Genomic DNA, 26,253 nt, shown 5'->3' with positions numbered 1-26,253 from the left:
ATACTAAGGGAGGCTGAGGCAGGAGAATCACAAAATCAAGCCCAACCTGGGAAATTCAGCAAATTAATAAGACCCTGTCACAAAATTAAAAAAGAAGAAGAAGAAGAAAGGCCTGAGAGTGTGCAAAAGCCCTGGGTTCAATTCCCATTACTACATACACAGAAAAAATAAAGGAAGAAAGAAAAAGAGAGAGAGAGAGAGAAAGAAAAATAACTCCAAATTAGCACTTAGACACTACCAATAGATTATAACTTAACCCTTCAGCCCTTAAAGAATTACCGTAAGACAGTATTACTCACCATCCTCATGGTCAAATCTTCCCAAAACAAAGTTGATACCAATCCATGCATAAACCCCTAAAGAAGAAACACAAAAGGCCTCACTTAATTCTCTACTGCTAGCCCATGTGCTCACATCTTCCTAGGACTGCTCTCTTCCCCTTTTCTTGGGAGAAAAAAAAAGTCATTGTACTGTATTTTATTCTATACTCTCAGTGTATAGATTTTAAATCTTTTATTTTGTGATTCCTCCCCTCTTAGCAAATTATTTGCCTAAGAGGCTGTGGCAGAAGGACTGTGAGGATAAGGCCAGCCTGGGCTATACAGCAAGTGAAAGCCTGGCCTGGAGTGAGATCCAGCCTTTAAGCTTAAAAAAGGATTACCTGCATCTTCCAAATTTCCTGTAATGAATAACTATAGAAATAGACGTTAAAAAATGTGAATTCTTTAGTTCTACTGGGCAAGGCAGAAGAAGCACTTCTGAGTGCAAAGAGAAATTCTACTCAGAACGCATGCAGTCGCTTTGTGAAAGCTCTGGTAAGTGGAAGACACACACTGAGAAAGAGTCCAGAATTTACCCCAACCCAGCAGTGAGCCTCTCATTTTTTCCCCACAGATGTTTCTTGGCCTAGATTCAAAAGCAACTTGAAACATGAAAGTATGAATCAGGTATGGGCAGAAATAACTTCAAGACTTTCTGGTCCAAGGAGTAGAAAAAGGAGACCCCACCAGTTCAGAGAGTGTTGCTGCTTTTTTTTTTTTTTTTTCTTTTTGTGTGTCCCTTTCTGCCCCAGACAGTCCTGTAGCAACAGAGGTGCAGGGTGGGTGGATTCCTAAAACTCTAAAGAATGCGAGTTCTCCCTAGGCAGAAGAATAATAGCCTGTGTGGGGCACATTCATACTGCTTACTTTTCTCCCTGTGTCCTACCACTTGGCCCTGGATGCAGATGCAATCATGGGAAGTCCTTGGCAGAGTAGGCACATTAAAAGCCTCATTTTCTGGGTGTGGTACTGCATGCCTATAATCCCAGCACTGTGGGAGGCTGAGGCAGGAGGATCACAAGTTCAAGACCACCCGGGGCAACTTGGTGACTTAACATGGCCCTGTCTCAAAATAAAAAAGAAAAAATTTTTAAAGGGGGGTGATGGTGGGTGGGTGTGGCTCAGTGAAAAGGCCTTAAATTCAACACACACACACACACACACACATACACACACACACACACACACACCCTAATTTTCTGACCAGAGAACCTGAAAGTGAGCTCCACAGAACAAGAAAGTATTGGGATTATCATGAGAGTAGGGACTAAGCTGTGTATGAACTGGTCTTACTTCTGAGGCGCACATGTATGCCTCTGACCCTAAATTATACACCAAAGGCTTTGAGAATTGAACCACAGACAAAGCCACTGCCCAGGCTCAACTGACCACTCGTTTACAGACATGGGACAGATCCAAACACAGTAGCAGGGTCTAAGTATTGAATAAATGCATTAATAGAATTACAGCCCACACAACTTGAGTCTGAATGTGACCCCTCCACAATAGTCTTAGGATATAAACAAATTACTTGTCATACAAAGAACCAAAAGAAAACTTATAAGGGAAAAGACAGTCCAAAGATGCCAACCCCGAGATGACACATATATTAGTTATCAAAGACTTAAAGCAGCTGTGCAACCAAGAAATACAAGCTGTCTTGCAATAAATAGATTCAGCAAAGAAACAATATTAAGAAGGAAATGTGATTTTAAGACTGAAAAATACAAAATTAAAATTCAGAAAGGTAATTATTTTTCTTTCAGCAGACCAGAGCTAGAAGATATACAATATCCTCCTTTTTTAAGAAATAAGGCCAGGCACAGTGCCACACACCTGTAATCCCAGCACTGGGGAGGCTGAGGCAGGAGATTGCAGAGAATTCAAGGCCGGCCTGAACTACATAGCAAGACATTGTCTCAAAAAACCAAAACAAAACAAAACAACTACATAGTAGCTTCAGTAAAGGAAGCACCTATAACAAAAGTAATGCATCCTAATCATTCCCTGAAGTTAAAATTTCCCCTTATTTAAGCTAGTATTTGCTTTATACTTGAATTTAGCAAACTCAATACAATTCCTAGAACTATATATTTTCAAAAATACTGTTAGCTAACCAAAAATCCATTTAGAATCATCATTAAATATTAATACACTCTAAACATGGTGCTTAGTACTAAGTTAAAGCCTGATAGAAGTAGTAGTCTAAAATAGATACCAATGCAGAATACAGAAACTGTTTAGTAAAAATCAAGAAAACTGTTGGCAGAAAAATAAAAAACCAGCTATACCGAGTAATTCTAATGCAATAGCTAAGGGAAATGGTGACTGGCTGAAAAAACGACCCGGTTGCACCTTAAAAAAACAAGTCAAGGCCCACTACCTTCTTGCTTCCCGGAGATCACTTCTGCCTGAGACTGAGAAAAAAGGAAGTCAAACTCCAGTGGTAAATCCTTCACCAGGTCAGCCAAGATAGCCAACTGCTTCCTGCAAAAAAAGAAAAATCGAAAAGTTAATCATTAACTCTCTTCTTACTTGGTGTAATTCAGCAGGCCTGTGGTCCCAGCTACTTGGCCAACCTGGCAAAATAGTAAAATGCCATCTTTCAAAAAGCAAAACAAGCCAATCTCTCCTTGCAAACTGTCTTAACTAAGTGTCCTTTTACTTGGTCTTGTTGTGGTATCATCACAGTTCACCCACCCTATCAACTTGCCCAGCCTTGCTTCTTTTCGGTAATTTTTTTTTTCTGCATTGGGAATTAAACCCAAGGCCTTCACACTGAGCTATATCCTCAACCCTTTTTTAATTTTTTATTTTGAGACAGGATCTCACTAAGTCACCAAATTGACCAGGCTGTGCTCAAAATTGCAATCCTCCTGCCCCCGCCTCTCAGACTACTGAGATTACAGGCATGTGCCAAGAGGCCTAGCTACCACCTTTGACTTCAGACGCTTAAACTACTTCCCAAGTACACCTCCCAACACACAGGGCAATCTGCTAATAGTAATACTTTCCCTGTAGATAACGGTATAACTCACAGTGTTAAAAGATGCTTCTCAGAGGGTGATTATGAATAAACCACAGGAAACTGTAGCACAGTTTCACCATTATAAGCTAAATAAATTACATTACCCCTAATTAGTATTACAGAAAGATGTAAATTAGGAAACACAATCTCATCCTCAGATCTTGTATAATGCAGAAGCAACACCTCACATTACCACTTAAGAACTATAGTTAGTCCCACAAGTTTTTATATAATTCTTTGCCTCAGCATTAATTTTAAGGTACTCCTCCATAGTTCAAGGGTTTTTTGTTTGTTACAAAATCTAATCATTTGAAAAACCCAGATCAGGCTCAAAATCCAAAATTCATAATACAGTATTTCCAATTTGGGGATGACTTCTGAAACTTTGTATCCATGGGTTGTTTTTTCTTTTAAAGCCTTAAGTATGTAATCAGTATTATCAAGCAAAGAAAAGCAAAGAAACACAGCAGGAAATAATAGTATGAATCTAGGAAAAACAGTCTATTGGCTCAGATGGTTGTCAGCATGACTTGGTGAAGAACGTTGCTAGCACAAAACGTGCAGAATCACACTAGAGACTGTAATCTTCCAATACAGTGCCAAGTACAGTTTCTTTTAAAAAGTCTTTGCTATATGTATTCAATTTTTACAAGATTTTCACATGGGAAACAAGATGAGCTATTCTTCTCCCTCTACTGGATATGCTTCTAACCCACCCACGGTGGGGCTCACTGGGTTTGATGATGATATGGAAGAACTTTCAGGCACGAACCTACACTGCTGTTTGGAATACTCCCTTTCTTCAGGGTACTTGAGAACTGTTTCAAATTTGTAAAATGTACTTAAGCTCTGATCCAGATACTATACTTAAAAAAATTCATTCCAAGGAATGAAGAGAATACTGCAGCACAATTTATTTATAATAATGACAATGCCAAGCCATGGTGGTACACACCTGTGATCTCAGCACTTGGGAGGCTGAGGCAGGTAGACTGATGCAAGTTCCTGGCCAACCTGGGATGCATACTGAGTGCAAGGCCAGCCTGAGCTACATGATGAGACCTTGTCTCAAAAAAAAAGAACAATGACAAACTGAAAGTAACATAGTAACTAGGGATTGGTTAAATAATTTATGGTACAGCCACTCAATGTAATACTAATAGAAGTTTAAAAGAAATGAGGTGAATTTATATCTATAGGTACTAACATAAAAAAGTGTTTAGGGGCCAGGGATATAGCTCAGCTGCACAAGCGCCTGCCTGGCAAGCTCAAGTTCCTGAGTTTGATTCCCAGTACCAAAACAAAACAAAACAAAAAGTGTTTAATATATTTTGTTAAGTTCTACAAAGTTACAAAATAGTACATATAATGCCATCCTACTCAAAAACAAACAAAAAATTCTTCATGTACTGCAGAGGAATAGGACAGAACTTTCATTTTCTAAAATTCAGTGTTGTGGGGCTGGGGATTTAGCTCAGCCGCACAGCACCTGCCCAGCAAGTGCAACGTTGTGAGTTCGATTCCCGGTACTGGAAAAAAAAATAAAAATAAAAAATAAAAAAAATAAAATTCAGTGTTGTTTCTTTAAAAAAAAAAAACATGTAATGGCAAAAGTCCCACATGTTAGGTACTCTTACCCTAACCTATATTCCCAACCCTTTTTATTTTATTTTGAGACACAATCTCACTAAATTGCCAAGGCTAGCCTCAAAATTGAAGTTTTCTTGCCTCGGTCTCCCAAGTAACCAGGATTATAGGTGTGTGCCACCACACCCAACTAACTTTGTAATTTTTTAAAGGGAATTTCCACTACAAAATAAAAGGGAAGTAGAAAAAATAATTCTGTTAAACCACTGGCAAACAGGATAAAACCAAGCGCTAGTAAATTCAAAATACAGTCCAGGTGATTCAACCCTATACTGAATACTACTCATAAATGCTAATATAAATCAGATTCTTGCAGTTGACTATTCACAACTAGCTTGGCTTTAGAGGCAGCAGTGATTTCATGAAGCCCAGACCTGAAGTATGCGTTACTGAGAGAGGTGATCAGAAAACCAGTAAAAGGGAAGGCAAAACTCTCTTAAAATTCCTAAGATAAAATGAGTATTAATATTCAGAGCTTCTGTACTAACAGTTAACATCGTAGACAGATGAAGTAGGACTACAGAACTGATTTGGGTCAGATTTTAACAAACAGAGGCCATGCTGGGCAGTCCAAGAGATGAGGCAATCTCCTCCTTTGCTCCAGACACACATAAGATGCCCGAGCCACTGCCCAGGTTCCTCTACCTAGTCCTGCAGCCCGGAACTACCTTTTTGATCTCCAAGTTAGTTGTTCTCTGGCCTTCCCCCTGCTTCCTTGGTTGTGAGACCTAATGTAACCACTCACAGAGTTTGTGATGTGGTATCCCCTCTTGAGTCATATACTCTTCCCACAGTTTCTAAAATCTTTTAAATGATGTGAGTATTACCAATGTCAAAAGTAAAAATTCTAAATAAACTGCAAGTGCTATATGATTACAGCTTTGCAGAAATTTCATATAAATGTACATGTACAGAGAAGGTATTGGGACAAAATAGTTTTGACTGAGTAGTAAATTGTAAAGTTCATTTTGTTTGATTCATTTTTAAGATTTCCTTTAATGATACAAGGTTGCAGCTACAATATTTTAAGTTTGGTTTTAAAAATTAGTAAAAACAAAATGAAAAATTTTAAAAGACCAAGATATAGGAGGAAATTAACAGGGAACTAGATGGCCTATCATGTTGACAAATGGTTATATAAATAACGTGCTTCTTAAGAGTAAATCAGACAATAAAACGCAACCTGTGAGTCTAAACAGGAGGAAAGAATTCTACTGAAAGAAGTGTTGATACATGTTATGTTGTCTGGCATGTGTGGCAGAAAGGATGAAGCTAGATTTTTTTCTTGTTAGTTTTTTCCTTCTTCTCTCGTTATTTATTTATTTATTTAGGTAACACCGGGGATTGCGCCCTGGGCCTTTGCACTCATGGCTGAAAAGAGCAACTCTGTTTATTTTTTATTTTGAGACAGTCTTGATAAATCACTCAGTTGCTTAAACTGGGCTTGAACTTGCAATGCTTCTGCCTAAGCCCACTAGAGTGTTGAGATTCTAGGCATGAATCACCGTAGCCATCTGCTGTTGCTGTTTTAAGCAGAGAAAGGCCAGGTATAAGAATTAAAATGTGAGGAAGAGGAAGCTGCTACTTACCACTGGAAAACAGTTAAGCTAATAAGAAATGCCTATACTATGACATTATGAACATTCCTGGAGACTGACCTCTAAAGTTAAGATTGACAATGACCTCATTATTACGATACCAAATGTCAAAAAAAATAAGCATGTGGGATTCTTCTGCACAGCAAAGGAAACGATCAACAGAGTGACAAAGCACACTATAGACAGGAAGAAAATATTTGCAAACCACATCTGATTAGGAGCTACTCTTCAAAATATAAAAGAAAGTCTTACAACTCAATAGCAAAAATAACCCTAAGAACCTCATTTTAAAATGGGCTACAGACTTGACACTTGACATATCTCCAAAGACAAACAGCCAACTAGTACAGTACATGGGAAAATACTCAAGGTCATTCCTCATCAGGACATGCAAATCAACACCACAGTGAGATACTATCTCACACTTGTCAGGAAGGCCACCATTTAAAAACAAGAGACAAGGGTTGTCAAGAGTGCAGAGAAACTGGAACCTCTGCATACTGTTGGTGGGAATGTAACACAGCATGGCAGCTACGGAACACAATATAGAGGTTCCCCAAAAACTGTTTAAATCAAGGTCTGAGGGGGGCTGGGGATTTAGCTTAGCGGCAAAAACGCCTGCCTGGCAAGCGCAAGGTCGTGAGTTCCGTTCCCGGTACCGGAGAAAAACCAAAAACAAAAAAAAAAAAAAACAAAAAAAAATCAAGGTCTGAGGATGTAGCTCAATTGTAGAACATCTGCTTAGCATATGCAAGGCTCTGGAGCTAATCCCTAGCACAGGAAAAAAAGATAAAAATAGAACTACCATGATCTTCTAGGTAATTATTCCAAAGAATTAAAATTGGGATTGCAAAGAAATATTAGCACTCTCGTGTTCACTGCAGCATCGTTCACATTAGCCGAGATGTGATGACAACCTAATGTTCATGGACAGATGAACAGATACAGAAAATATGGTACCATACATACATATAATGGAATACTATTTAGTATTAAAAAGCAGGAAATTCTGCAATATGTAACAAAATGGACAGACCTTGAGGGCTTAGGCTCATTATACTAAGAGAAACAATGGGCATAAAGGTTCAGCTAAGCATTGTAAGTTAGCTCTAAGATATGCTGCACAGTACTGTACACAGAGCTAACATATACTTAAAAATGTGGTAAGAAGGTAGAACCCATGTTAAATGTTCCTACCACATTAAGAAAAAAATCATAAGAAAACAAAATTCAGGGCATTCATAATAAGTGCAGTGGGCCTTAGCGGGTATCAAAGGGGAACTTCACAAACAAGGAGTGCCCTGGCCTAAATATAACTGCCTCTTCTTCTTTCTCAGTCTCCTCTTTCTCTTTTTCTAATGCAGGAAAAGGAAGTGGGTGGCAAGACAGCAGGCTGAATTGGCACAGTCAAATGGGAAAAACTTGCCTGGGTAGGGCTGAGGAAACTCGTCTTAAGTGATGAAGGCTGAGCTTTCTGTAGCATCACAAGGAGGGACTCACGGGTTATCTCCACAACCCAGAGAGAGCTACAGAAAAAGCAGCACTGCTAACCTGGTTTGCCTGATAGCCCTAGCAGGTATCCAGATCCTCATGTGGGCTTCTCATTACCTTCTGTAATTATGTCCTCCCTCTGGGGGCTTCATAATTCAAATAAAATCACTATCACTCCCAAAACTCAATCCAAACTTACTACAACCTAAGAAGTGCAGAGATATGATCAACTGACTATGCAACAACTAGGTACAGGGGTGGCTCTTGCTTTATTTCTGAGCAAGGAGTCTTTTTGTGCTACCTGTGAGCTCCGCATGGTGTACCCACATCTACCTCAAGACTAGGGAACTAGAGGGTGATGCAGACAATCAGTCTTTCAACACTTGTGCACCCATGTTCCTGTTTCCCAGACTCTGCATGGCACCTCTCAGGAAGGAGCCTCATGCCTGCGGTGCAGAGGATATAAAGGGGCGTCTCCTTATGCTTCTTCACAGGTACATGAGCAGCAGCAAAGCTCAGCAGAGGCCGAAGGTAATCACTGGCATGTTCTGGAGTGTCTGCCATCGCAGAGATTCCTTAAGAAAAATAAAATACTTTCTTTAAAAAGCAGATCACAAACTGAGAAAACTGATACTCCATAGGTTCTACTTAAGGTCCTACAATTAATTTATTTGAGAAGAGTGGGAGACAATGAACAGCATACCACTCTGTTATGGTATAGATATAAAACATCCCCAAAAGTCTTACATTTGGGCCCAGTCAGAAGGGGTGGATCACTGGGGGCTTGAACTGGAAGGGTATATTCTCATCCCTAATTCCTCCCTTTTCCTTCTGCTTCTGGTCATCACGCACTGAGCTGCTGTTCACCACACTGCTCCACCATGCTGCCAATACCTTGGAGCCAACGGACCATAGACTGAACCCACGGAAACTATGAGCCAGAATAAACTTCTTTAAATTGCATGTGTTGGATATTTTGTTCCAGCAATGGGAAAGCTAATATACCCTCTGTTAGGGTTTGTGTCTGGGTGTCCCCACAAAGACACACGCAGTCATGGGGCGGGCTTTCAGAGTTCAGGATTGATTCAGGGGTGTGAATGCTACACTCACCCTGGGGCAGATAGTGTGCATATGTAAGGGTGAAAGAGGCTGCTTGCCGCCACTCCTCCCTTTTGTTCTTATTGCCTTTGCTGTTTTCTGCCGCCATGAACTGCTGCCCTCTGCCTTGTGCCACTCTACCTTGGAGCCAGCTGAGTATGGACTAAAACTTCCACAAACTGTGAGCTAAATAAACCTTTCCTTCCTTAATTTTGGGCAGCCAATATTTTGTCCCAGGGAAGAGAGAAAAGTAACCAAGACACCCTCCCACCAGACTCCCACTAAGAAAAGGGTAGCTGCTTTCTCCCTTTTCTTCTCTCCTCGCTCATCCTTTAGCAGATAAAAGATCAACAACAAAATACTATATATTCTGATTAGTACCTGGCTTGATTTTTTTAACCACAGGTTGGCTGTTGCGGTCTCTCATCTGTTTGATGTCCAGCAAGTCATGCGGGTTCCCATTATGTCTTGGCCAGAAATAAACAAAAATCCTGGAGCCACTGCTACCACAGTCTATCACGAGTCCATAATTCAGATTTGGGTCTTCAGTATCAGTAGCTTCAAGCTCCCCTACCCGAGCCAAATACCTAAACCAGGCAGAAAAGAGAAACAAGGCAGGTCCGTGAGAGGCATCATCACCTACTTCATTGGTTCATGAGCCTTTCCTACTGTCTCGATGTGCCAGCACATGAACTCCTAATGAAGGAAAAAGAACACATTAGCCATATTTACTGCTGTACATGAGGTAACAGCTGGTTGGCCTGACTAAACACCAATGCAAGTAGATAAATAAAAGACTCATTCATATTTGGGGCAGATTTGAAACTGGCTGGGCTAATAAATCTTTTATGAAGTACTGAAGAGTTTGTGAGCTGACTAAATTGCTGAGTTATGCTGTTACAAGCCACCAAGTTGTGGGTGGCTAGATAACTATGATAATCATTTCTTTATTTACCTATCCTTTCTATACATAATTATAAACAATATTATGGGATGGTTATCATTTAATGTGGGTTTCTCGGTGGTATTTTTAATTGTATCTGGGGGCAAGATTATTCTGTGCTTTATGCTAGAATTACACTAATAAGAATGTATTTCAGGGCTGGGGATACAGCTCAGTGGCACAGGTTGATTCCTGGTACCAAAAAAAAAAAAAAAAAAAGTATTTCATAAAAATAATCATTTCTGTAATCTTTTAGAATATTTTGTATGGCCTGGAGGTGTAGTTTAATGGCAGAGTGCTTGTCTAGCATTTGAGGTCCTGAGTCTGATCCCAGCCCTAAAGAAGGAAAATAAAATATAAATATAAAAAGAATTATAAGATACAAAGAATAACAATAAAACAAATGGCATTGTACCCATCATCCACCTTAAAAATAAAACACTACACTATTTGACGAAAAAAATGCATCCAGGCCCTAACACATGGTATTTGCTGTTGGGATTTTTATTTCAGATCCTCATTCCAATACATATGGCTGGAAGATGAAACAAGTGAAGGTGCTACCATCAAACACATCAAGATTTGACTCTCAGCTCTATCACAGTCATCAAGTTCTGTAACTTCTCTGTTTCTTCATCTGTAAAATAAGAAGAGTTAAGAGTATCTGCTAGAGGCTGGGGATACAGATCAGTGGCACAGTGTCTGCCCAGCAGGTGCAAGGCCCAGTATTCCATTTTCCATCCCTAGCACTACCAAATAAAAGAAAAAAAAAAAAGAAAGAAAAAAAGGCTTATCCTCAAAAAGTGAATGTATGTCAGTGAGTTAAGTAGTTCTATGCTACTACTGCTGCTAAGATAAATATTAGGAGATAGAACAGGAGACTCTTAAGGAAAAGTCTAGAAAGAAAGAGGGTTAAGAATTGGTAAAATGCTTCTGAGCATTAAAATTTTAATATTAAAATTTGTCGGGCTGGGGATACAGCTCAGCGGCACAGCACCTGCCTGGCAAGCACAAGATCCTAAGTTCAATTCCCGGTGCCAAAAAAAAAAAAATTTGTCAGAACCAGAAAGAGGACATAACTGCATGGTACAAAGACCATAATTTTACCTTCTAAATTCCTTAAGATCTGAGTAAGTATTGCTATAGAATGAGATTAATAATGGTCTGGATAAATCCTCTGAAAGGTATGCTGTGAATTTTTTCAAGTAGTATATAGTCCACCCTGCTCATCCAACATTTTCTTTAGAGTTAACTCCTAGATCTCCAAGAGCCCTACAAGGAAGCCTTAAGAAACAGACTGCGTGAAGCCTGAAGTTAATACACTCTGGAAGTCTTCTTTAAAAAAAAAACAAAAGACTCAATGCTAAAATACAAAAGGAGCCCACAGAAGTAAAGGGCCTTGAAGTACAGATACTCTTGGCTTCTTGTAAATCCATATCCAGTCAGAACACTAAATCATAGGTCACATCCCTCAAACCAGTCTAGCCTATGTTTATTCATGATTTCACACTGCTATGCAGACTACTGAGTTTCTTGCTTTATTTTTTTTTTATTTTAAAAATAAAAGGAGGAAAACATTAACAGACATACAACATTTTACAACATATCAAAAGAATAGTGCAGACAATACAGAGTTACAAAGTGGTAGGGAATTAACAATGGTGGTTGTATTACATATTGATATCTTCAAAGTGGCTTCTCATGAAAACAGATATAGACATGCAATACTGGTCAACCAAAGACTCATTGACAGTTTCTTTCAGCATAGAACTAGAAGACAGAAGAACAACCATGTTAACTATCCTGTATGAGTTTCTTGCTTTAGACAGAAAAGGAAGCTTAATGAAAAGAGCATTTAAAAACAGTTCTGAAATCAAAAGTAGAACTGAATACCTATCCTACTCTACAATGCAAATGCATTTTTTAAAAACAAAAAAGAACATACATTTATCCTTCAACATAGTACTGTAAATTATTGCATAAGGTAGGGGCAGACAGAAAATTTTTTTTCTGGATCTGAAGCAGAAGCAAGTTAAGGGAAATTAAGTAGGTGGTAAAAATCTGTGACACAATAGAAAAGTTCACATTCCTGAAGATTCTGCTTCACCATGTATCCGCCCACTCTAATCAAATTACTGGCCTGACGTGGGTTCAGAATTCACCAATCAGTTTGTAACAGCTCACTGCTATCAAAAAAAGCTGACAGAAGTCTATGTTCAAGCTACAGAATTCTTGCAAATACTGACAGATTTAAATAAACAAAACCAGGCTCGCTCAAAGAGGCCTTGTCATTTCCCGTCATAGCACTCTTTCCACTTCGCTTGCTTCACAGATCTTTCCCTGTTTGCTTCACTTTGCCGAGATTCTAGACCCCATCGCTTCCTGCTTATTGGATACTTATTCCCTAGTGCCCTGGGTCTCAAACTTTGTGCCTCAGAACTCCTTTAAAAAAAAAAGAACTCCTTTATATTCTTAAAAATTACTGGACCCCCAAGAGCTTTTGTGTACATGGGTTACATCTACCTATATTTAGTATATTACAAAACAAAAGTTTTAACTTTTATTAATTCATTTAACTAAAACAATAAATTATTTATCTATTAACATATTTATGTACAGAAGCTCCATTTTTGCCAGGTGCGGTGGTGCACACATAATCTGAGCACTCTGGGAGACCAAGGCAGGAAGATCAAAAGTTCAAGACTAGCCATGCAATTTAGTGAATTAGTGAGATGCTGTCACAAAATTTAAAACACTAAGAACTTTTCACGCTTGTGCTGATTTAACACAGGGCCTCATACAGGCTAGGCAGGCCCTTATCACAGAGCTACACACCTGGATCGTTTTTAAAATTTTATTTTGAGACAGGGTTTCATTAAGCTGCCCTTGTTGACCTCAAACTTCCAGTTTTCCTACCTCAGTCTCTCAAGTAGCTGGACTGAGGTAAAGACACTTTGCCTATCTTGTGCTTTTTTTTTTTGAGACAGGGTCTTGCTATGTAGTTCAGACTGGTCTCAAACTTGTGCCAATCCTCCTGCCTCAGCCTCCCAAGTGCTGGGATAACAAGGCACATGCTACCTTGTATTTTTTTTTGTTGTTTTGTTTTTCTTCCAGTACTAGGAATTGAACTCACGACCTTGTGCTTGCCAGGCAGGCGCTTTGCCGCCAAGCTAAATCCCCAGCTCCTATCTTGTATTTTTTAATGGCCTTACCTAGACAGAATTTTGTAACATCATGTTTTGGAAAATACTGATTCACTGAATTACACAAATCTCCCAAACATCGAAACATTTCATTTTACAATATAAAAAATAAAACATTCACTATACCACCAAAGTCTTTTAAGTATTAGAAAGCTGTCAAATTCACAACTTTGCAAGGACAGCTTTTCAAAATTCTAATTTTCACTTGAAAGTTCAAATTTTATCATTGGTAATAATGATAGCTGTTTTCTTTGGAGTAACAGGTTTACTTTCATTTTCAAGAAAATGTCCATTCAGTACCCAAGTCTAAAAACCAGTTTTTCTGGCAGTCCTTTTTTCAAATAAAAAATACTGCCTCATGATAAAGCAGCGAGATTTAGCTCATAACTCAACTATCGAAGCACTTTTCCTCAACACAACCTGAGTATACACCAGAGTGTTAACACATACTTCGCCCCTCATCAGGAGATACTAAGGAAAACTGGTTATTTTTTGTCCCCATTACAACTATGTGACAATGAAGAATATAGCAATAATTCATACAATTAATTCATCTAACTAAAACATTTTTGGTGTTTCTCTCTTGATTTATGCTAAGACACCAGAAGTTTTATTCTGTATTGCTTTTCTACCATTAGCGTAAATGTCAGCTCACTGAACAAGGCAAATAACATTGCAAAAATTAAGAGATGGAAGCAACCCAAATGTATACCTATGGATAAACTGATTTTTAAAACTGAGCCAGATGGTGTTAGACTCCTATAACCCCAACTACTCGGAAGGCTGAAGCAAGATCACAACTTTGAGGCAAATTTGAGCACCTCAGCAGGACAATGTCTCAAAAGCTTAGAACAGGGCTGCGAATGCAGCTCAGTGGTAGAGTACTTCCCTAGCATGAGAGAGGCCTCTGGCTTCCAGCCCCTGTACTGAATGAATGAATGAGCGAATGAATGAAGGAAGGAGGGGAGGAAGAAATGAATAAATAAATAAATAATGTATCTGTGTATATGAAGGAGTATGAGCTTTCAAAAAGCAAGAAATCAGGCCGGGGATGCAGCTCAGCAGTGCAGCACCTGCCTGGCAAGCACGAGACCCCAAGTTTGATTCCTGGTACCAAAAAAGAAGAAAGAAAAAGAACAAGAAATCCTGCCACATGCTCCTACATGGACAAACCTGCAGAACATCATGCCAAGAGCTTTCCACATGCCAAAGATTAAACCTAGACCGTATCTCTCACCATGCATGAAACTAAAATCAAAATGGATCAAAGATCTAAATATTAAACCAGAAATGCTTTATCTGCTGGAAGATAGAACAGGCAAAAAAAAAAAAAAAAAAAAAATGGTTATCATTGGTAACAATTATGGTATTGGTAATCACTGAGAAAAAAAAAAACGAACTAGAGGTTCCATCTGACCCAGCTATTCATCTAGGTATCTTCCCAAAAGAGTTAAAACCATCGTACCACAGCGAAGATACAGGTGTAGGCCAAGACTTTGTGAACAAAACCCTGATCACACAGTTAATGTTAAAAGAATCAACAACGGGGACCACATCATTTTAAAAAGTTTTGCACAACAGAAGAAACCACCAATAGAGTGAAGACGCAACCCACAGAATGAGAAAAAATTTTACCAGCTATTCCTCAGACAAAAGACTAATATCTAGACTATATAAAGAATTCAAAAAAGTCAGACCTCCCCAAATTTAAAGACCCAGTCCAAAAATGGGCATCTGAAATGAACAGACACTTCTCAATGAAGAAGTACAAACAGCAAATAAATATATGAAAAGATGTTCAACATCACTGGTCATTTAAGAGATGCAAATTAAAACAACACTGAGATTCCATCTCACCCCAGACAGAATGGCTATTATCAAGAATCAACCAATAATAAATGCTGGTGGGGCTGTGGGAAAAAAAGGAACCGTTCTCCACTGATGATGAGGTATAAATTGGTACAACCACTGTAGAAATCAATATGAAGATTCCTCAAAAAACTAAAACTAAAAATAGAAGAAAAAAAAACTAGAGGTTCCATCTGAACCAGCTATTCATCTACGTATCTTCCCAAAAGAGTTAAAACCATCATACCACAGTGATACATGCACACCCATGTTTACAGCAGCACAATTTGTAACAGCTAAGTCTTGGAAATAGCCCGTACCCCCATCAATGCATGAATGGATAGAGAAAATGTGGTTTTTATACACAATGGAGTACTACTCTGCCATAAAGAAGGGAAAAAACTTGAGAAAATTTTAGGTAAGTGGATGCATTTTGAGAACATAATTTTTAAGTGAAATAAATCAGACACATTTAAATACTACACTGCTTGTCTTGTGCAAAAAACCCAAAGGGTAAATAAGGACCAAAATGGAGGCTAGATATCGAGATGTAGGAAGAAAATCTTCAAATGGTGAGGGGAGGAAGGGGAGGGGGGATGGAGAAGGGAGGAAGGGAATAAGGATAAAAAAATGTAAAAGAATGGAAGGAAAACAATAGAAACAAAGTTTTATAAATGGAGAGAAGAAAGATGGAAGGGAAGGGGAGGGAAGGAGAGGGGAAAGGAGAGGAAAAATAGAATTAAGGTGTAGTACACACAGGTACAAATTCCCTAGGATGAATACAATCATTAGTATGGCAAAAAGTGTACTAATAAAATTAATTTTTAAAAAGGAAACTATGAAAAAAAAAGAACATCCTGCCAAGGGAAACAAGTCAGTCATAAAAAGCTAAATACTGCATGATTTCTCTTATGTGAGGTATCTTAGTCAGAATGACAGAAACCAGAGTAAAATGGAGGAAGGGGTGGCTGGCTGAAGGGAGAAAAAGAGTCGTCCATTCTGCATAGGGCTTCACACTTGGAGGCCTGTTGCACAACAATGTAAATACACTTAACACTCCTCAACTGTACAGCTGGTTAAGATGGTAAACATTATGTTTCTTTTTTTAACTACAAAAAAAAAAAAGAGAGAGAGATAAAGAACATCTTAATGTTGTAATGAAAACAGTTCTGGCATCATAGACTCCTGAAAATGATCTGAGCCCTCCTAAGGGTCTGTAAGCACGATGAGAACCACGGCTTTAACGCACCTTTCTCTTTCTAACATTCATCTGACCTTTTTACCTATTTCTTTTTTCTTGTCCCCTTTGACATGGTTTCCTAGTTATTAAGAAGCTTCATGCAGGGGCTGGGGATTTAGCTCAGCGGCACAGTGCCTGCCTGACAAGTGCGAGGTTGTGAGTTCGATTCCCGGTGCTGGAAAAAAACCAAAACAAACAAACAAACAAAAAAAACAAAAGAAGCTTCATGCAACTATGCTGACCCTTATGATAGCCACAAAAATGGTTTGCGCTTTACTCAACCATGCCGACCCATAGAATACCCACATGGATGTGAAAAGGCTTCTTCTTTTGTTCTTAAATGTGAAATGTCACTATTCCTTTGGAGTAATTTGTTTATATTTCAATATAAGCCCCTAAGGTTTCTTTCACGTTTGTTTGTTCCACCTCTCCATTTAGAGATGCTGTTATCTTAAGAGCAGGTGCCTCGTATCAACATTATCACAGTGTCCTCTAAATGGTCCTCACGTTTCTCTGAATGGTTTGGTCACAGCTCACAATACGGAGCTGCTGGTTTGTTAACAATTTTTTTTTTATCTATACACAGCTATGTTCAAAATCAGCTGGACTCTTACAAAGTTTCCACGGCTTTCTGAAGCAGGAGCCTGTTATCCTCTCTGATTCCTGCCAAATTAGCAACCTTAGAGCTCTAATTTTGGTGAACTCAACTTTGCTTTCTCTTCCCTTAGAAACCTTCATGTATACCATGGTGAAAGATGGCAGCTGACATTAGACCACAAGGCAACAGGAAAGGACCGGACGGCATTTATGTTACTCTTCCCAGATGAACCTTTGATCAATCACTGCAGGTGGCAGAAAGTCTCCACTTGTCTCATTCTCCGTACAAATGAGAAACTAAAGCACAACTTTTCTCTCTGGGAAGTAATAAAATTGTCTTTTTCAAGAACTGTGACCTTTCTTAACCTTGCACCCTACACTTTTCTCTCTTAGCTTCTAACATGACTCACCAAACTTTCCTGGATTTTCTCACTTCCAGTCTGCAGTCCTGAGTTGGCAGGTTATGGTTAATTACTTCCATTAGTAGACCCTTCTGCTTTGCTACACTGCACTAAGCCAATCTCTAAAGAGGACCTAAAGTCCAAGAGAACAGTTCCAAAAGCTTTGGAATCCCTTACATCCACCTTCCCAAGGGAGGTCTCACACACACACACACACACACACACACACACACACACACACATACACACACACACACACACCACCCTGTCTCTTAAGATTTCCTTCTAGTCTGAAAAGAAAATCACTCACAAATACACCACCCCAGGTAGAACTGGAAGACCATGGCTTTTCACTGTCATTATGCTGAAAACATTAACAGCATTACAGCTATAACTGACCAAACCATTGCTGAGCTTACAAAATCAACACTAATACCACTTTCACAGGTCAAACAGAACTCACTGATGCACCAAAAGTCTATGAAAGGGGCCCCCAGCTCTTTGCTGGATGTCATCATACTCCATGTCATGGTCTCCATGACTCAGAACCAAGTATAATGACACTAAAGTAGCTGCGTAAAAGCGATAACAGTAATATTGTGTAAAGTTATTACTTACTTCCTAGTAAGATTAACCAGACTAGTCAGGAACATTTGCAATTTAGAGTCCTGCTTATAAATACTATAAATACCATGAAGATCAAGTAAATGAATAAATGTGAGTAGATGCCTTTAATTTCACCAGAAAAAAAATCTCTGAATTGCTCTACTTAACAACCCCAATATCCTCGTTTGTCCTTTTTTATTCTAACTATAAACAATGCCTCTTTATCTGCTTTAACAAACTGAAACTCCGAAGGAAAGCCAGTACGAGCTCATCGTTGGCACAAACCTCTCACTAGCTATTCCCAGATAGCAAAGGGACATGAAGCAGCACATTTCAGTGCCTACAGAAGACATTCTTCATGACAATAATTCAACCACACAAAACTCTACCCTCTCATGAAGACAGCAACAGGATTCTGAAAAGTGAACAATATTAAATATTAAGTTAAAAATGTACAAAATATACAGAACATCAAGGTAAGAACACTGTACCATTTGTCTTATAAAATATAAGTATACACACTAAAAGTACCCTTTACATTAAAAATTAACAATTTACCCAGTATCTAAGACAGTGCTTGAAACATGATAGACTTAGCTCTGCCCAATATAACTTCCTGGTATAAGGAATATTCTGTATCTGCACTGTCTAATAGGATCCACTAGACATATGTGGCTCTTGAGCACCTAAAATCTGCCCAATGCAAATAATTAGTTTTTTTTCATTTTAATTTAATTTAAATAACCATTGGTAGGCAGTACTTAACCCTATTGGATGCCACAGACATTGCTGCCACTTAGTATCTGTTAAATAAGTGAGTAGATGAATAAGTTGTGCAGCTGTACCTCTTCTAAGTACATTTCTGAAAGAGTTAAAGTGATACATGCTCACCGATGTTTACAGCAGCACAATTCAACCATCAGGTGGTCTATGTATCCATCAAGAGATGGATACATTTACAGCAGCACAATAAACCATCAAGTGGTCTATGTATCCATCAACAGACAAAAGAATAAAGAAAATGTGGTATACACATGCAGTGGAAGGGGCTTGGGATTTAGCTCAGCGGCACAGCGCCCGCCTGGCAAGCGCAAGGTCGTGAGTTCGATTCCCAGTACCGGAAAAAAACTAAAAAAAAAAAAAAAAACCCACATGCAGTAGAGAACTACTCAGCCATCAAGGAGGATAAACTTGAGTAACTGTAGGAAAATGGATGAATTCTGAGGCCATAATGTTAAGTTAAATAAATCAGACACAGGAGGTTAAATATTACATTGCTTCTGTAAGAAACCCAAAACATAAATAAGGAGCAAAATAAGAGACGGTAGGAAGCAGGGAGGCAGACTCTAGAGATGGGAAGCAGAACTGCGAAAGCAGGGAACAGGGAGGAAAGGACAGAGGAGGAATAAAAATGATCAAGATTCAGTATATATATGGACCAATTTCCCAAAATAAATATAATTATTATGTATCACAAACACATACTAATTATTATGTTTCACAAACCTATGCTAATAAAAAAGCGGAAAATGTTAATATAAAACATTAACTACATCATACATATTAAAAAACAGCTGGGCATGGTGGCGCACATCCGCAGTCTCAGCTGCTTGGGAGGCAAGGTGGGAGAATCACCTGCACTCAGGAGTTCCGGACTGCAGTGCACTATGCCCATCAGGTGTCTGCAACAACTCTGGGACCATCGAGGGTAGGGGGGACACGATGTTGCCTAAGGAAGGGCGAACTAGGCAAGGCCAGAAACAGAGCAGGTCAAAAAACTGCAACATCCAAGACAGACTACCATTTCTAATTAAAGCAATGCCTGATTTATCAATACCACAGAAGCGTTCCTCTAGGCACACTTTCCTGGATCAAAGGTTTCCAAATTTGCTCCTGTGAAGACACGTGGGTATTCCTGGAAGCACAGAACACTCTGTAGAACACCATAAAATACTGATAAAAATTTCATCACATGACTTAGAAACAATCTAAATAGGGGGGCAAAGACTGTATTATATATACACATAATATAACAACCACAACTAGAAGCACTTGTTTAGACATTTTTTATTACCTGTTGAACTAAGGTGATAAATATTTCCATCAATTCCTAGTTATTTGCTTAATCATTTGCTCATCAGCTAGTGCTCACCAGTGCTTAAGGAGTAGCAATTGCCACAAAAAATAAATTACGGAAGCAAAATTTTAAATGGAGATAATGTGGCCTATTATCTTTAGTGTACACTTTCAGGGCAGAGAAAAGAATTAAAGAATAGGAAAATCAACATTATTTCAAATATTATTCTAGGGCTCACATCACACCAAGTAGCCCAGGTGCTTTAATTTTAATTCAAACAACGAATACATAAAGAAAATGAGATTTCAGGACAGTAAGGAGTGTACCTAAGATCACCAACTGCAAATGACTAGAACCAAAAATCAATCTTCTTTCCCTAACAGCAATACTGCCTCCCTCAAGTAAATACAACGAACCTGACAGCAATGGTTTTCAACCCAGGCTGTATATTACATACAGTCTCTCTGAGAAGAAGCCCTACTCTCTGTACAGTATTTGTTAAAGATGCTCAAAATGACTTAGATAGATAATGACTAAAAATCAATTCTTTAAGTCAACCTTAACAAATTATTACTGTAATAAAAGTTTTAGTAAAATATACAGACCTGTTTACCACTACAGAAATTGTCTGTAGAAATTCAGTCACACCAAGTCTATTTTTAATACATTCCCTCTCCCTTGCCTCCTTCAAGGTGCCAAGTATTACTGATTATTGTCACCTGTGTGCCTTCATCCACCTTCCAGCATTCTAATTCACTGTTACCTGCTGTGCTGTGAGATGACACAGAACCATACTAATTAAAACTGTGTGTAAAAGAAAGGCAAGAAGGTTTTATGTGAGAGCCTTTTATCAGTAAAGTACATGAACTTTTAGGACATGAAGTGAGTGATAGCAAATTTAATTACTCACAGGCCTCTTCTGATTACTTTCTGAGTCAGAATTTTGTTCCTGATTCTTGTAATTCCTGATTCTTTGCTCCGGACTCTACACAGCTATACATAAGCTGTTGTATAACTAGGAAATAATTATTCCTTCAAGTCTGCCTGCCTTCCTAGAGTACGAACTTTGAGTTCAGGAGCCACGTTTTATTCATCTTTGTACCTAGTGCCTAATACAATGCCATGTGCGCGGCAAGCTCTCAGCAAATGTTTGCTTCCTAAAAGACTCCTGATGGCTGCCGAAAGTTTAATAAGCTTTATTAAGCAAGGAGCTCTAGTCTACATGGCTGCTCAACCAAATATTGTCACAGTGGAACAATCTGTGTGTTCCGAAGCTCTCTGGCAACTTGTTTCAGTTAATCTGACCTACCAAGTACACACTGGATCTGGTCACTTGGGGTACACCACTGTAAGAACTGTTGGACCAGGGCTGGGGAGGTAGCGTGGTAATAGAGTACTTGCCTGCTTACCATGCATGACGCCTTAGGTTCAAGCCTCAGTATCACTGCCTCCCCGCAAAAAGAACTGTGAGACAATTCTGTCGCACATATTGTCCAAATGCTTTTACTTTTCTCCATCCACATTGGTGCAGCTCAAGTTTAGTCATCATCATCCCAACTTGCTTCTTTTTTACACACATCTCCCTGCTTCTTTTTTTATTCTCCTCCACTGCATTTTCCACAATACCAACCAAGACAACTTTTTAAAAAAATCAAGTCAGATCATATTATACTTCAAAACCTTTCAAAGTCTCTCCTCTGCCCTTCGGATGCTATTTAACTCCCTCAAATGACTTAACAAGATTCAAACTGATCTACCACTCCAGCTTACTATTCGCTCTCCAATAGCTCTTTAGCCATATTTATGAACCTATACGTGATTCATAACTAGACCATGCTGTCTTCCAGTGAGAAACTGTGCTCAGGTGTGTCAAAAAACCCCAATAAAACTAAGCATGGTGGCACAAGCCTGTAACTCCAGCACCTAGGAGGCTGAGGCAGAAGGATAGCAAATTTAAGCCCTGGGCAGTTTAGCAACTTAATAAGACTCTGTCTCAAAAAAAAAAGAATTTAAAGGGCTGGGGATGTAGCTCAGTACAAAAGCCCTAGGTTTAATTCCCAATACCACCAAAAAAAAAAAAAAAAAAAAATCCCAGTAAGCATTAAGGAAATTCCATTTATGGATTTAAGTCTCCAAAGTTAAGAAGTTTCTTAAGGCCAATTAGTAAGCACTGTTGTCATTCAGTGTTTCCTCTTCTGGACAATAAGATTCAAAATTACGTATGCTGGGCATGGTGGCACACGCCTGTAATCCCATCACTCAGGAGGCTGAGGCAAGAAGACTGCTGCAAGTTCAAGGCCAGCCTGAACCATACAGTGTCACCCTGTCTCAAAAAAACATAAACAAAAAATTTTAGAAACCATATTAAAAAGGCGGGGCAAGATGGTGCATACCTATAATCCCAGCACTTGGAAATCTGAAGCAGGAGGATTGCCATGATTTTTAAGCCAACATTGGCTACATAGTAAGTTCAAGGCCAACCTGAACTACACAGTGAGACCTTGTCTCAAAAAAACAAAAAAAAAATTTCGTATGACTAGACTGGTACTGAAGGAAAAGGTTGAAAACATAAACCTCTTAGGAAAAAAATATCGAAGTCTCTATGTCCTAGTGCCTATTAGAACCTGCATAAAGAGGCAGATTGCTCAGTAAATTTTTATTCAATTAATTAATGATAAAAAATGAAAAGAGCTGATTGTGGTGGCACACACCTATAATCTCAGCACTCAGGATGCTGAAGGAGAAGGACTGCCGTGAGTTGGAGGCCAGCCTGAGCTACACAGTGAGACCCTGTTTCAAAAAAAAAAGATAAGCTCTTAGGCAAAAACTACCCAGAAATAAAATAGAGTAGGCATATTCTCCAACTGACAAAAAAAGATTCAAGAAGAGTGGCTAGAGGGGTCTGGAAAGGTTCTTCATTCTTAGAAGGACATGGGAAACCTGCTTCTCTCTCCTACAGGACATGAGTGAGGATGCTGCCCTGGTTGCTACTGCCTGCTATTTTGCAACCACTAAATAAGCTGGCACTGTGGACAGCAAAAAAGAAGGCCACGCTTCCCATCCTCCTAGCCAGTGATGAACTTGTGATCCCTGTATCCCTGGTTTTCTAGTTATGTTAGCCAATAAATTATTTTTATTAAAGTTAGTCTGGGCTCTTATTTGTACCCCAAAGTCTGCTAACTAATACATATCTGGAAAACAATGAACAGAAAATATTTTTAAAAATAAAACATGTGAAGATCATATTGAAGATGATGATAACAAAATGCCATTATTTAATTTTGTAGCCTTGACAGAATCTAATCTCAAAAAGGCAGCAAAATCAATCACTGCAATAAAAGAATATAGATTTTCTGTGCAACTAGTATAGTATTGAGTGTATATCAAATAATTCAGATGTATTTTCTTTTTTTTTTGCAGTACCAGGGATTGAACTCATGACCTTGCGCTTGCCAGGCAGGTGCTTATGCCACTGAGCTATATCCCCAGTCCTTCAGATGTGTTTTCTATAGAAAGAGTTATTCAGCTTTCACTGGATAGAATGAGCAGAACAGACGCTACAGAAGAAATTAGTAATGGATTTGAAGGCACAGCAATAAAATATCCAGAATGAAATATGTAAGAAAAAAGGGCCAGGGGGAAAAGAAGGAATAGAATATCAGTGAGTGAGGGAAATGGTCACACACATGTAGTTAGAGACCCCCGATGAGAAGTAGGGGAGGACAGAAAACTGTACGAAGAGGTAAAGGTCAAAAACCTCCCAAATTTAATTAAAAAGCTTAAATTCATATATTCAAGAACCCAAAGGCTCATCTTATTCCTCTTTCTACCCCAGTGCTTAACACAGCATCATGCACAACAAGCTCTCAGCAAATGTTTGCTTTCAGACAAGAATCATGAATCACGTAGAAAATGACAACAAGGCTCAAACTTTCGATCCTCCTGCCTCTGCCTCCCAGAGTGCCAGGATATGTTACCATAGCCAACTGCTGTTAGGTTCCTATATTATCCATGAAGAGGTAGACTGCAATAAATTAAAGATGAATACTACAAACCATAAAACAGCCACTTTAAAAAAATACTATATCTAATAAGCCAATAAGAAACAAAATGCAGTCATAAAAAATGTACTCAAAAGCCAGGTGTGGTGGCGCACACCTGCAATCCCAGCACTTGGGCGGCTTAGCCAGGAAGATTTCCATATGTTTGAGCAATTCAAAGGCCAGCCTGATTTACACAGTAAGACCCTGTCTCAAAGAGTACTCAAAGTGGGTTTAAGATCTTCCTTACGTAATGCACAGCACATAACTTTACTAACAAAATCCCCCAAAAGGGTCAAAGGTAATAGCGTGTTAAACAGCTTATCAAATTGCTTATGACTTCAGTAGCAAAACTGATCGAAGTGATCAAAAGCTGACTCACCTTTCATATAGCCTATCTCTTGGTAATGAAGCACCCCAATGTCGAAAGTCCATGATTAACATAAGTAAAAGGAGACAGGATATGAAGAAGACTCCCAGGAATGCCACCCGCTGCCGGAGAAATGGGCTCACTGTGGGAACAGTGAAGTACCAGGAGGCTGGGCAGAGGTAGGAAAAACTGATCCTGAAACGAGACAAAAATTAGTTAAGTGTAAGGTTGAGTGCTTAAAAATCGTCTTCAAATTGGACTGAAACTCTCATATAAAGGCACAAATCCATTGCGAACAGAAATCTAAATGCTCTTTTAGTCTCAAATTTTAGAAAAGGCTATCAGTTCTTCTTTCAAACACTGCACTTTTGAGTGCAATTCACAGAATTTTATGCTAATGAAAAGATTACCAGTCTCCTGGGCCCAAAATGCAGAGCAACTACAACATTCTTACCAGGCATGCTGTCAAGAAACTGGACAGTCAGAAAAGTTCAACTGATTTTTTAAATGTTTTAATATGTTACATATGCACGTGATTAAAAACAAAAATCAACTCAAAAGAATATAGTGAAACGTAAATTTTCGCCCCACCCCACGACCTCTTAAGAGGCAATCATTGCTCTCAGTTTCGATGCACTTTCCCAGGGATATTCTGTGAATACACAGGCATAAATACATAGCAATATATACGGTAATGCATCTCAGTGTAACGCCATTCCCTTGGATGTACACAAATATACCACATCTATTGTTCCGCATCTTTCCCCCAACTTATTCTATTTTCCAACTATCACCATATTGGGACATGTAGATCCACACTAATGCTTTTTAAAAGCTTCAGAGTAGTACAGTGTATGGATAAGTGTACTCAGCTCTGAAGTTTACTTTCTGTATTGAATTAAGCAGACCTCTAGACCTATTTGCTTTCAAGGAAAAAAAAAGACACCTCTTTGTTTTGACTTCCCCAAAGGGTACCTAGCTGCCTTCAGATGAAAATCTGAAAAAATATTACATGCTAGCAATTCTCAGACTCGAGCAAGCCCACCCTCCACGACCCGGGGTTATGGCTGGAAACTGCTACTGCACCTGCCTTACAAGAACAACTCTGACCATCTCTGCATACACCTGACCAGGGTACAGTGACCAGGCGCAGCCTCAGGGCAAGCCTGACTGGCAACCTCCCAAGCCCCGCAAGCCTGCCGCCGTCGAGGCAGCCAGCCCCCTGCAGAGAGGAAGGTGTGCAGTCTTACCTAGCCATGAGTTCCCTTCGGCGGCCTCAACGTTCGTCACCTCCTTCTCCTTCTGCCCTGAGAAGCTGGCCTCCTTGTCCCAGGCATCTCCTAAATCTGCCCACCTGGAAAGAGTTGGCTGTGTTTCAGGACTCCAACACCAACCGCGAGACGAACACACAGGGGTCTGCCATGTCTCTCAGCCAGGCTCAGGGCTCTTCCGTGTCCATCCGCTCTGGTCTTCAGGCCCAGCGGACCCTCCCCAGCATCCCGGGAGCGGTGCTTCCCCGTAAGCCAGCTGCGTCCTCGCGGGAACCCGCCGTCCCAGGTGGTGGGGGTCCCACTTCTGCTCCCAGTCCCTCCCGGCCCCGGGCTCTCTCGCTCGCCCACTCAGGGGACTGAGATGCTGCCAGTCCCTCAGTCCCGCGGCCTTCAGCCCAGCCGGAAGAAGGGTCGGACCCACGGCGGCGCCACGTCCCCAAGGAAACCGCAGGGAGCCAATGACTGACAGGGACCT

At 39.5% G+C, this 26,253-nt stretch overlaps 1 protein-coding gene across 1 annotated transcript in view; it reads right to left on the bottom strand.

Annotated features, from left to right (window-relative positions):
- Window positions 1-26,202, bottom strand: part of Entpd7 (ectonucleoside triphosphate diphosphohydrolase 7) — a 42,124-nt gene extending 15,922 nt beyond the window's left edge. Inside the window, exons 1-6 of the mRNA XM_005407671.2 lie at window positions 25,758-26,202; window positions 24,520-24,702; window positions 9,564-9,769; window positions 8,509-8,659; window positions 2,704-2,807; window positions 300-356 (exon numbers count right to left, since the gene is read on the bottom strand). Of these exons, the coding sequence (XP_005407728.1) occupies window positions 300-356; window positions 2,704-2,807; window positions 8,509-8,659; window positions 9,564-9,769; window positions 24,520-24,702; window positions 25,758-25,765 (709 nt within the window). The 5' untranslated portion in view covers window positions 25,766-26,202. The remainder of the gene's footprint in view (window positions 1-299; window positions 357-2,703; window positions 2,808-8,508; window positions 8,660-9,563; window positions 9,770-24,519; window positions 24,703-25,757) is intronic.
- Between the last annotated feature and the right edge of the window lie 51 nt (window positions 26,203-26,253).

Source organism: Chinchilla lanigera, unplaced genomic scaffold (assembly GCF_000276665.1).
Source record: "Chinchilla lanigera isolate Chin_1 unplaced genomic scaffold, ChiLan1.0 scaffold00106, whole genome shotgun sequence".
Classification (NCBI taxonomy): domain Eukaryota; kingdom Metazoa; phylum Chordata; class Mammalia; order Rodentia; family Chinchillidae; genus Chinchilla; species Chinchilla lanigera.
The sequence above is the reverse complement of the archived record's forward strand: the minus strand, read 5'-3'. Positions and strand labels throughout refer to the sequence as shown.